Source organism: Megalops cyprinoides, chromosome 3 (genome assembly GCF_013368585.1).
Source record: "Megalops cyprinoides isolate fMegCyp1 chromosome 3, fMegCyp1.pri, whole genome shotgun sequence".
Lineage (NCBI taxonomy): Eukaryota > Metazoa > Chordata > Actinopteri > Elopiformes > Megalopidae > Megalops > Megalops cyprinoides.
The window spans coordinates 30,019,504-30,032,644 of record NC_050585.1 but is presented as its reverse complement, the minus strand read 5'-3'; the positions used below and the strand labels follow the sequence as shown (position 1 = coordinate 30,032,644).

Below are 13,141 nucleotides of genomic sequence, written 5' to 3'. Positions count from 1 at the left end.
TCTCTCCACAACTGTATATGAAAAGATGTAATGAACGGTGCGATGCAGTGGTGGTTGTTTGTCATTGGAGGGGCTATGTTCAGTGCAAATTAGCACAAAAAACAAGCGCATTTGACAAAATACTGAATTTTACATTTGAATCCACGCTATGTGATAGCTCTGCACAACTGTCTTTAAGCATATCTTAGTATAATTTCTGAGGTCTGAAACCTGGAGGCACAGATGGCATATGAAATGCTTCAATGAGATACAGACTCATGGACTAACGTGATCAGTTAATTTGTCTTCCATAACATGTGCCTAGCAATTTTAATCAAATACTCAGTTGTCACTTACATCTTTAGTTGATTCATTTCAATGATGGATCAACTAATCACTACAGCTCTAATTACTTCATTTCTACAGTTAATGACGGAAACAAGCTGTGATCCCAAAAATGGAGAGAAGCCATATTACAGCTAGTTAGGGCTAACTCAGTAAGACTGTATTGTCAATACTAATATAATCACAAAAACAAAACAGGAAGAGCAAGGAAAAAAATTACTTCGGCATGGGAAACTGTCCTTGCATTTTTATGTTTTGTGTCATCTGTTCTATCTCTGTGACTGTGTCAGTGTAGCTGTTCTCTACTTTTTTAATCATATGTAGTTAAAATATGAGGTAATGCTTTTACCCATGCTATATGCTACATGATTTTAATGTACAAATTAAAAATCAGGAAATCTGTTGTCACTTTACCAATGCAAGGAAGCTAAAAATATGTAATGTGTCTTCCCCAAATCAAATAAAAACAGATTAATAACTTTTTACATTTCATGAAGACCATCTCTACTCATCTGCAAACAAAACATGTTTTGGTTTTCAGAAATGAATAATTATAATTTGTTAATAACAGATTGCAAAACCTATGGTGGGATGACACAATTGGCTCTTCATTTCCAAGACTTAAACCACTCCAAAGTGTTCTATGTCTAAGCCTGTTTTGTACGCCTAATAAAGGCTGGGTTACTCCAGGGCAGTGGTTTACACTACAGACCAGTGGAGACAGACACAAATAACAAACATAATGCCATCCTCCGCATCAAACAATCATAATGTACTATTTATTAAACAATCTTAAACATGAGACCTGTTTTTTTTCTCTTATAAATAGTTCAAAAAACTTTTTAGTGCCATGTCCTACTATTTTGTCACTATTACTGGTGAAAGTACATATCATTTTCACTAAAATTTAAGGTATTAAAGGTAGTTATTACATTAAGACATGGACATTACTGTCTTTCTGTTTTTGTTTTCCTGTTATTCTTCAGCATACTGTTTCTTTTATGATGGTTTGAATCCCAAAACCTAAGAACATCTGTTTTGCCACTAGGCCCTTGCATTCATGTAAGTAGAAGCAGGTGCACTTCATGGCACACCATCCACAATTAAGCACACTCAAATGTTCTATTGATTTTTATATATATATATATATATATATATACAGACCAAAACCAGTAAGATGGTCCAGCATCTGTCCTTTGGTAAATGCAGCTGATAACTCACAACTACTTTTCAGTCGCTTTCTAATTACTGTTGTGACTGACTTCAGGTCCCTTCGGCTCAGCCAGGAAGAGAAAAGAAAGTGTATATTGTAACCATCAACAACGGGACAAGTGGTCCAGCAGGCACCTGTAAATACATGAGCAACAGAAGGCTTTTCTGAAAATAAGTCAAAAAGAGGGAACTTGCCGAGCTACATCTGAATGACAACTGGAAGCATATCTAATGGTAACATGAAGCAAATAGTAAGTTTGTAGAAAACGTTCATCAGCATTAAGTTTGCAAATGGTGAAGGCTGCATTCATAAAAAGGTCATGCTCAGGAGTCTATTATGTGTTACAGCTATAGATCCTAGAGCCCTTGATAAGAGGGTCATGACCTGCAACGGGTACCAGAACGTATTTGTTAAAAACCTGTTTCCATCTACTAAGAAGGTTGAGCTTGTCCAAAAAATTGACTTTCCAGCATGATGATAGTCAAATGCATTCATTTGAATGTACAAAGAAATTGCTTGCAAAATCAATGTTTTCAATATCCGGACCTCAATCCAATCCAAAATGTGCGATTTTAACTCAAGAAAGCAATTCACAAATGGTAACCAAGAGATCTGAGGGACCTAGAGCAAATCAGCAATTCTGCCTAGAGAAAAGGTCAGAAATACCCCTCAGAAGTTTCAGAACATACAACACAAGACACAGGAAGTGTCTCGTCAGTATATTCCACAACTGTATACGCTGACATCAGTGGCGGCTGGTGATCTGGAAACAGGAGAGGCTGAAACATTACCTTTAAATCTATCATTACTCCCAACCTGTTCCCCTTTATCCTCCTTGATTAATAATAAAACAAATAACTCATTCAATCAGAATAATTGACACCAATGCGTAAATAGAGTAAATGATTATGCTAGCAAAACACCGCAAATTGTCTCTAGTTTGTACGCTATTGTGAAAGCTACAGCATGAGGTTGTTTAATTAACATGGACGGAAATTTGAACAATTAAGTGGCAAGTAATCCCAAAGCTTTCTCTTAAATGTTTCACATTATAGCTTTCTTGTGTTACAAAATTCAAATTACAAAACGGAGCTAAATTTAGTTAAATTAGTCGATTTAAATTACTGAGAATAAACTTTTAGATTAGGTTGATTGCAATGAACAATACCGTTTAGAACACAGACCTCACAATAGCTGTGATGTGTCATGAGCATTTAATGTAATTTAAATCGATAAATGCCATCCTTGTTAATTAAACAATCTCACGTTGTAGCTTTTGCAAGCACACAAACTACAGACAATCTGCGCTGTTTCGTGAGCATAATCATTTACTCCATTTACACGACTGGTGTCAATTATTCTGCGAATTATTTGTTTTATTATTATTTCTTCATTGATTAACAATAAAGGGGAACAGATAGAAAGTAATGATAGGTTTAAAGGTAATGTTTCAGCCTCCCCTGTTTCCAGCTCACCAGCTGCCACTGATACGTATACACACACACACACACAGTGGCCGGGAAAAAGTATGCACACATTTTACCATATTTTGTTGGAACCTGGCATCTTGATCACTTTAGATGTTTTTTTCCCTCCTGATCTATACATCCTGCTCTTCACTTTCAATGTGGTTAAAACAGAGGCTAAAAAATAAAAACAAAACTCCTTAAAATCTTCATTGGAAAAGTATTCAGCCCCCTGGTCCCACCATGGGGAATTACAAAACTACCCAGAATCTTCATCAACCAGGTTGTCCTCTAAAACCGAACAGCCAGGGAATAAGGGCATTGGTCAGAGCAACAACCAAGAGGCTGAGGATATCACTGAAAGACCTACAATGTTTCCTGACTGAGATGGGAGAAACTGTGAATGACACAATTGCTCAGGTACTCCCCATATCTGCGCTGTACAGTACGATGGTGAGGAGGCAGCCATACTTTTAAAAAAATGTCATATTAAGTCCCATTTGGAGTATGCAACAAGGCACATGGAAGCCTCTCAGATAATATGGGAGAAAATTCTGTGGTCTGATGGAATAAAAATTGAGCTGTTTGTTGTTAATGCTAAATGCTATATCTCGCGAAAGAAGGGCATTGCCCACTGTGAAGTATGGCGGCAGCAGCATTATGTTGTGGGTTTGCTTTTCATCGTCATGGACTGGTAGGATTGTCAGAATAGAAGGAAGAATGGATGGAGAAAAATATAGGCAGATTCTTCAGTAAAACCTAGCAGAGTCTGCAAAAGACCTGAAACTGGGATTGAGATTTCTCTTTCAACAGGACAACGACCCCAAACACATAGCCAAAGCAACCCTACAGTGCATTAAAAACAAGAAAGCGAATATCCTAGAGTGCCCAAGTCAAAGTCCAGAGTTAAACCCAATAGAAAATTTGTGGCAGGAATTCAAGATTGCGGCACACCGCCAATCCCCATGTAATGTGCAACAACTACAACAGTTTTGCATGGAAGAGTGGATTAAACCTGAAAAATGTGAAAAGCATGTGAAAAATGCTTCAGGCCATAATTGCTGCAAAAGGAGGAGCAACTAAGTACAAAATCAAAATAAGTCGGGGGGTGAATACTTATAATTGCTTGATTTTTGTTTTCTATTTTTCATTCAGTCCTTTTTCAATAAAAATGATTTTCCTCCATTAAAGTGTTAAGTATGTTTTGATTATTCTGAGGAAAAACCCCATTGAAATGAATGAAACTTTCAGGTTGTAACACAACAAAATGTGGTAAAACTGAAAGAGGGTGAATACTTTCTCTGACCACTGTGGGTGTGTATGTATACTGTACTGCTCTGTGTATATATATATACTGTATTGTTCCTCATATGGATTGGTCTTTTTGCAATCCCCATGAAGCAGAAGACTTTGCCATTCTGTGGGCAACATAAGCCCACAATGTTGTACAATACTATATACAATACAATAATGACAGTACATCAACAACTTGCCAATTAATTATGCTTTACTTGTGGAATAAACTATTTATGCTTGGTTTGGTTTTACTCTTCCTTTTCTATTTTAAGATAATGATACATTTTTCCTTTCACATATCATCTTAAAGCACTCCTTTCAAGAACTCAAACAAACCAATTAAGTAAAACAGTAGTATATGAACAGATTGTTTAACTGTCTCCATTGTCTTTTCATTGGCACAGCAGGCATGAATATCCCATTGACCTGACATCTATTTTAATTATGCAGCTTTCACTCCAGCTTCCAGTGAGTACTGATCACAGCAGCTTTTACTAACCCATGTGTTCTTCTGCCATCCTCACTTTAATGGAGTTGAGTGTAATAGCTGCTTTGCACAATGGAGCCATTAAGGTAATTTCCTGTCAGAGATCAAATTCCTGAACAAAGCATGAGGTTTGATTTAATTGTAAAGGTGAGGGTTGGCGCCGGATTATTGTGCGGCTGCAGCTCTGCTAGTCAGAGGTTTCACACTGTGCTCTGGAGGCCTGCCACCATGCCCGAGGAAGTCGGAGCTGAAGAGATGGGTTATGTACCCACTTCATTGAGTCAGTTTACTCTGAGCTCTAAAACAGGTCTGAAACCAAACTACTAATTTGTACACGAAAGCCAGGACATTAACAGGCACTGAACACAAGTTTTGCTTTTGCTTGTTGCTATACAATGTGAAATGCTTTATGTGATCCAAATTAATCTCTGATAGCATTCTTGAAGAAATTATCCTAAGTGCCCTGCAGCTCTTTTGGCAGCTGGGGAGAAGGTCAGAGGCAATGATGTGGAGTCTGAAGCTGTTCCAGCGACAAGACTGCAACAAACCACTAAACTTTCTGCGTCTCATCCGATTATAGTGCCATCGAAGGCCACATGGGTTTTTTTTCCTGCCTTGTTCTTTCTAATTTGTGCATAATTGAAAGGCATCCTCTATTTGTTGTCTTACTGGCGTGCATTTTGCGCTGCAGTATTTATTGCAAGGATGTCCGCAGTCCTGCGAATACATGTTTCACTGGGCAGATGTTTCTTTCAGCTGCGTTCTCTCCCTCTCTTTTCATCACAAAGGCTGTAGGCTGAGGCACACTGGAACATTTCCCATGCCGTGGCCCCACTATGCAGGCTTGCAGGATAGCTGCAGTGCTTTTAGGATAGGATTCTAGTAACAGCAGGCCACAGTATGTGTTTTTTAGTTTTATTTTTATTCACTTTGCTCCTCCACTTCAATAACACAGGACATTACCATATGCCCAAGCAGTCAAATATTTAAGTGGCTCATTAATACTTGGAGGAGAAAGCAAAATCTGTATGTGCCAGAAGCAAAAAGCAAGTTGCAGGCTTTGTGTTCTTCCCATCATGCACCACTGGGTTTCTTGAATCTTTCGACGTGAAGGCCTCACCATATTCAGAGGGGTGCTGTATGTTCCCTAGATATAAGCACAGCTTTCTGGGAACACAAAACTGGCACCTCTTACATTTCTTTTCCCTTCCCATTACTTGATGTCAAATGGAGTTAATATATACATTATACAAACATCAGTGGCTGTACCTTAACTTTTACCATCTTGCTGGATTGAACAACGTCATACAAAAACCTGATTACCACCCTGTTTTTGGTTAACTAACTACACAACAATTATTCATATTACTTTCATCCCATTATTTCCCACAAGATGTAACTGGAAATTTAATGACCCCAAGTCATTTGCCCTTTTACCAAAACAAGACAATCATTTTCCAAAAGAAATGACACATGTGCAATCCAGTTTTCCCCCGAGCTACCCTCGTTAATCACCTGACAGAGGTGAGAAGCGAAATAACATCTATCATTTGGTATAATGACACTATAATTTATTTGACAGATTTATTACATTTTGTGTAAGATTTAATACTATGACATCAATCCACATTTTAGGAATATATGCCTCCTTTCAAGTTGTAAAAGGTGTGCATTACCACAGTTGAACAGAAGGAACATTTACAATAGCTGACTGTGAGATGTGTTATCAATCGGATTAAAAAAGTGGATTGTTACTGAGAAAATGACCGGTTTAACAATCAATACCTACTGTGAAAAACTGTTTTGAGAGAGTTACTATTATCACATTCACAACCTGCAGGCCAGCTAAGAACATATTTTTCACTCCTGTAAGTTTAGCTGTTATTACGTATATAGAAGGCTTTCTTGATGTAGAGGTATTGAGCCAATCATTCTACATATTTCTGTAATATTGCCACTCCCCTTTATGTAACATATGATACATTGCCTTAGAAACTGCATCCCTCCTTCGCCTAAAAACATGACACGGCTATTACACGTGAATCATTCAAAAACAGAGCCTGAGGTGATTTCCAACAAAATCTTTTAAAGCAGTGCCTACAAGTATACATCAATATGAACGCTGCATTGTGCTGATGATTACACGTTATTTACCTTTCAAGGAAGACAGGCTTTTTAACATAATGGTTTGCGAGGACTTGTTCCTCAACATAAACACTAACTGGCACTGACAGTAAATCCTCTTCAGATGAGGGATGTCTGACAAATTCATGTTGTCTAAACATGATGTATCTGCCCTGTAGGTGAAAACGATTACGTCAAAGTAAAGTTAGCAGTCACTCAGCGTGAAGCAAAAGTATTCGGCATTTTCCGCAGCGCAGCCTTGTCAAAACCCTGAGCGTCTCGTTAACAGTCATACATTGACCCCATTCGGACATTTCTAGCCAATCCGTCTACGTATAAACATATACAAAGTGAGACACGAGAACTGAAGTTCAAAGGTTGTGTTTGCGACAAATCATTACAGAGCCTCATGAAAACATTCAGACAGAAGACATTAAATATACTAACCATACCACTGAAAAAATGTTAATGGTAAGAAATGTTAATTACCCCATTTTACTTTGTAATGATTAGGGAGAAGGTTGGCTGCGCATAGGTTACAGGGGGAAAACACTTGACTATTGTTTTAGATCATCGTATAAAATTGTTGCCATACATTTGAGGATGTTGTCTAACTGCGATCATGAATATAACTGTGGTTGACTATAGTTCTACTACAATATATAGACTGCATTTTTACGTTCAACATACAACAACATACACTTTTAACAGTACCGTTCTCTGTGGAAACATACATATGGCAGCATAAATGAAGATAACATGGATGGTCATTAAGATAAGCGGCAAAAGTCATTGAATAATGTTTAATTACCTCCTGGTCCATTGCAGGGTAGCTGATGTCCAAAATCTGGAATTCGGGAGAAATCAGTTCACTAATACCAGCTGCACCCGGCGTTTGAATTTCATCTCTGTTTTTCTGTAAAATCTCGCGTTTCACTTCAGATCTGAGGTCCAAATAGCAGAACAGTGTGATAAGATGCAAAGAAAGGGATAATACGAAGAATCCCAGGAAGATTTTACAATTGTTACACTGCTTCCTGCACATGCAGGTTGAAGGAAACTCTGGTTTCAGTACTTTCTCCTCTAAGTTTACAAACTTTTCTGACAAATCTTTAGATGCCATTTTTATAAACACTTTAAGGTATTGCTATTTCAGCATAATCAGTTCTTTCCTATGGTCTGATCCACAACTGATCAGTAACTTTGACGAACGGACCCACATGAAAAAGGCGACTCTTATCTTTCCCCTGATCAGATTAAGCGACCCCGTCTGCGACCCAGTCAATCACTTCTAGCAACGAGATTTTTTGGGCACCGCCTCCTTTACTCTGATTGGATACTGGATATGATGCGTGTACCGCATTTGCCACCGCTCCTGCACTCGCGCCCCTAAACTCTGGGTGTTTCCACAGTGCAGGTAGTTGCAGGCGATTTCAAGAAACAACGGTGTAAGGGCTGACGAAAGTGTGATCGATGATGATTGTGGTCAATTCTTGGTTCGTCACGTGGTCGTTCTGAGCAACGCAGTCAAGAGGGGCTTCTGATAATAATTCAAGGACTCTGGGATTGCAGAGGTAGCCACCAACTGACTGCTGAACAACCTGACTTAATGTTTGTTGTCTGTCAGTCTTTGGAGAATGCAGTTCACAGATGTAGATAAATGCACCTAGTAATCACAGGTGGATCATAGGTGAGACACTTTTCCTAACAAGTGCAGTGTGAGCCCCCAAGGGGTGGCTGTCCTAAACCATTTCAGTCATGTGTGTATCCTTGAAGTGCCACCATTGTCTAAAAATGTGGCTGAAACCAAATACAAATCTCCCTTTATGTCTCCAGCCCTTAGAAAGCATCATAAAGGTGGTTACATCCCATCTGCTTGTTAGTGTATGTCTGGTGATCTGCAAAAACAAATATAAGCTTTTGTAAGCATCTTGAGCTTTTTTAAAGAATGAACAACAGCATGATTTGCAAAAGGTAGATGCAGATAAGATTCTCTGCACATAGATGCAGAGAAATGGTGTATATCAGTTTTGCATGAGGGTTAGACACCATTAATTCCCAAGACATAACACATTTACTCAAAAGAACCTCAGTACCCCTCTCATCTTATGTTGAATTGCTGAATGTAAACCCTAAAATTTCCCTTGACAGCTCCATGTATTATTGTAAAATAGATTTTCTGCAAAACTGGGGTCTGTGAAGTTTATCCAGGGGAATTTTTTACTTTTTTTGTAATGCCAGCTTTTTTGCATGCTGGATTTACTTTTGGCATCAACAGTAAAATGTGTTTGTCACCATGCAGTGTCTAATTCTATATGAGACAGCTGCAGTTGAGGCTTATTTTTAAGAATAGTCTATAATGATGGCTATGTTATGCATGCAGTACCCAGTAACAATTTTTAAACAAAATTTTCTTACAATTACATTACTTTTTGCACTTTACACTATTTTGAAATCATGTCTATACATTTGGACAGCTTCAGTTTTTCATACCTAGTCCCATTCATTTACGCTTTAAACTATGAAAGTTCAGATACTACCACCTCATTTGAGATTTTTTTAAAATTACTTTTGTTTTTGGTCATTCCATTGTTAGTAATTTTCAAACTCTATGTATGCATCAATAATACACTGCATCAAGCTATTTTCCTAAGTCGCATTTAGTGGCAGTTGTCTAATTGCAGCAAATCCAAGGCAATCATGCAGTGACATCTTCCCATTACAGAAGTACTTATCTCTTGTGCAATTGATTTAATATATTTTACCTTAGAAAGAAAAAACATGACTTCTTTGCTCATAAAGGCCTAGACCATCATTCCACCACAAAGTGTCCTTGCAGATTACTGTGTGGGACCCTGGCTTGGTGTCAACACAAAACAATAATTCCTTTTTGGATGTTCCTTCTTGCCTGACCTCCAATGATCCAGTATAACCAAGGCAGGTGTCAAAACTGTAAAAAGTTGTGAATACAATATGTTTCAAGTGAAAAGCTGGCCTCTCCATCAGCAAAATTAAAAATCAGCACTGTGATTGGAGTTCAAATAATTCAGTGACGGATCTAATGGAACAACAAGCTAGCTAATTAGCTGTAGGAAGAAAACAGACATCAGATATCAAAGTGCACCATCACTGTGAATTAGGACACTGTTCTCAGTTCACCCTTTCAAAGAACTGTATTGCTTGTTGCTAACAGCAACAAGTCCTTTGTGCATTCAATTTATGAGGTAGGAACACCTCCCTCACAGTGTTAAATTACATAAGACAGTTTGGCCTAACCTGTGAACCACCCTGGTGAGTTTTGGTTAGTCTAGGAAATAAATTAAGTTTCAAATAGCACTAATTCAGGTAACTCATTTAACTCAAGATTTCAATTGTTCTATGATGAAAATAAAAAAATATATTAAAACACCTAATTTGACCCTTTGTGCTAATAGCAGTCCAACCTAGTCCTACCTAGAAATAAAATCACCTCTCATGCAAGGAGTTTAGTTAGATATTAGGTGGTAGTTGTGGTCAGATTTTAGTATCTGGTCAGTGAGAAACTGAACCATTTAACTGATAGAGAGGGCTTTGTTCACAAGTTATGTAGCTTGAATGTATTTGTGTTACTTTTCATTCTTACATTTTCATACTTTCATACTTTTCATTCATCCTCTTTGGGATGTCTTCAGGCATGGGATCACCATTGAGGCAATGTGTTGATCTTTGCTGTTTTGTTTCTAATAAGCTTTTCATCTCATGAAGGTGTATGGCACATGGCTTAAGTAACATACAAATGGAAAATACTGCCCATCACTGCAAACACTCGCCACATGTCATTATACAGTGAATAGATAGACAGCACATACCTTGTAAAGTAGATAGGAATGTGAATACACACCACACTGGGAAAATACAGTGCTGTAGTCTTGTCTGCCCTTGCTAATTTCACATGCTTTTGTAAGTTTGAATGCACTTTAAGCCTTGTACATGTTGCTAATTATACCCTGAAACTGTCAGCAAGTAACTTTGCCCGGGGACTGCAGTATAAAAGCCAATACACACGATTCCCCAAGCCTTGTAATTAGGAGTGTCACAGTTGTCTGATGCCATGAATATCTGTGTAGTGAAAATACACCAAACATCTGGGGGTGTATTTCAATGACACATGTGAGCTTACTGTAGTTGCTTTTAGGCACATTTATATGAAAGCACATTTAAAGGACTCACGTATTCACATAGTCAGATTAGTTATTCAGTTGCATTTAAAAATAAATTTAGCTCATTGTCGTACATGTTCTGGTACATGTTGTGGAACATGGTGTATTGACCAAACACCAACATGCTATTTACAATGCTTGTTTCATACAGACCTTGCAGTTTCTGTCGGCCTAAAGTTTTAAAGTATATCATGGTCCCATTACTTGAAAGTTAAATATTCCAGGCTTGCACCTATGTTTTATTATATAGCACAGGCACCTGCACCTACTATAAAGGAAAGGCCTAAGGGTTTGCCTGTAATGTTAAACTCCTTATTAAAATCTATTAAGACCTTTGTGTAAATGCTATTCCAGGTTTATCTGGAACACGTCTGTGCCCTGCAGACACATTTCTGCGATACTGTTTGCACAAACCCCTAACTGTTCATTTACATAGAAAGCTATTTCATCATATTGTGAACATTATAAAAATGTATGCTAAAAGAAATATTGAAAGCAAAGAAAACATTTTGATATATATGGCAAACTACATAATTGATTATCACATTCATGTTCATACTGCATACACATGGAAGCACACAATATATTCTTATTTTTCAATGTATGCAAATAGTAATGTAGGGCTGGTTTGAGATAACTCATAGATAACTACTTTGTAATTGCCTTTGTTTTCACAGGCTAAGTTCAACCTTTCATTTATCAAATGCCATGTTTTCTTTACTAATTAGTGGTGTGTTATCTGAGTTCACATCAACAGCTGAAGAAATACCAGCAGTTTTAAAACCATATGGACCTTCACATCTTTAACCCATTAGAATGAAAGGCATTATAGCATAATACTAACATATGTAGAGCAATACGTTTTCATACTTTCTGGTCTGTCACTTGAAAGGAAGGGGCTTGTGCGACTCATATGTCAAATAACTTTGAATGATACACAAATACACACGATCAAGTTCTCTTTACGGGCCAATAAATTTCACAGTGCTCTCACCATGAATGATGGTTGCAGGCGCTTTATTGAGGATTGTCCTGTCAAATACCACGAGAAGCGTGTGACTTTACTATTAATATATTTTAGCAGTATGTGCTGCAGAAACAAGGGGCCGGCTGCTTTGTTCCCTCAAAAAACTGTATGCTGTCAGCAAATTATCAAGCTAAATGTAGATTCTGATCATTTGAAATAATGACTGCCATGCTGTGGATCTGAGCTGTTTGTGAAGCCACAAGGTAATGGTTCAGTTGTAACATATGAGTCAGTGTCAAAGTTATGGGCTTCTTTCTTTCATTGACCTGGTACTTATGGTGCATAGTATGATGAAACTGAAGTGGTTCTGTATGCTCTTAGATTTCAAAGCCACATCTATGTGACTTTTAATGTTGGAATCTGTCTCACTGTGCAAGAAAATATCAGTCATTGGCATAGTCCATAGAAACTAAATGAAAATTAAAACATATGCATGGAAAGTTTAATCCTTATGTTACATTTTGAAAGCAAAAGTGCTGAGACCACTCCAGTGTTATCTATCTGTCTCCATATCTGTGTATCTATGCATATAGACCTACAGCATACAGAGAAGATCAGTTAACACACACCAAAACATATTTGCTACCCATTCTATATATGTATAGCTATATGTATATATATACGTATACATATAATTATACACATATAGCTATATATATATATATATATATAATATATATATATGTGTGTGTGTGTGTGTGTGTGGTTTCAAGTGTGTGTTAAGTATTGCCATGGCTACACATTTGTACCCAATACAAACAGATGTGTAATAAGTGCATTTAAAGTGTCACTTGTTTAATGGTCACACTGCCTCTGGGTGACTTAAATAGTCACCACACCCGTTAAGAAATCAGCCCTGTAAAATGCAAATTCACAACTGTTATATGTCATTGCATGCTACTAAAGATATGTGCACACACAGGCACACACACACAGTTCAGGATGAGCGGGGTAATTTGCCAGAATGTGACAGCGCTGGCTGACTGCAGGAGAGCTCACAGGGGC

At 37.7% G+C, this 13,141-nt stretch overlaps 1 protein-coding gene across 3 annotated transcripts in view; it reads right to left on the bottom strand.

Moving 5' to 3' along the window:
- Positions 1-8,150, bottom strand: part of eda (ectodysplasin A) — a 68,260-nt gene extending 60,110 nt beyond the window's left edge. For all 3 annotated transcript variants that reach the window (XM_036524772.1, XM_036524773.1, XM_036524774.1), the window contains exon 1: positions 7,722-8,150. In XM_036524772.1, coding sequence (XP_036380665.1) covers positions 7,722-8,033 — 312 coding nt within the window. In that variant the 5' untranslated portion in view covers positions 8,034-8,150. The remainder of the gene's footprint in view (positions 1-7,721) is intronic.
- Between the last annotated feature and the right edge of the window lie 4,991 nt (positions 8,151-13,141).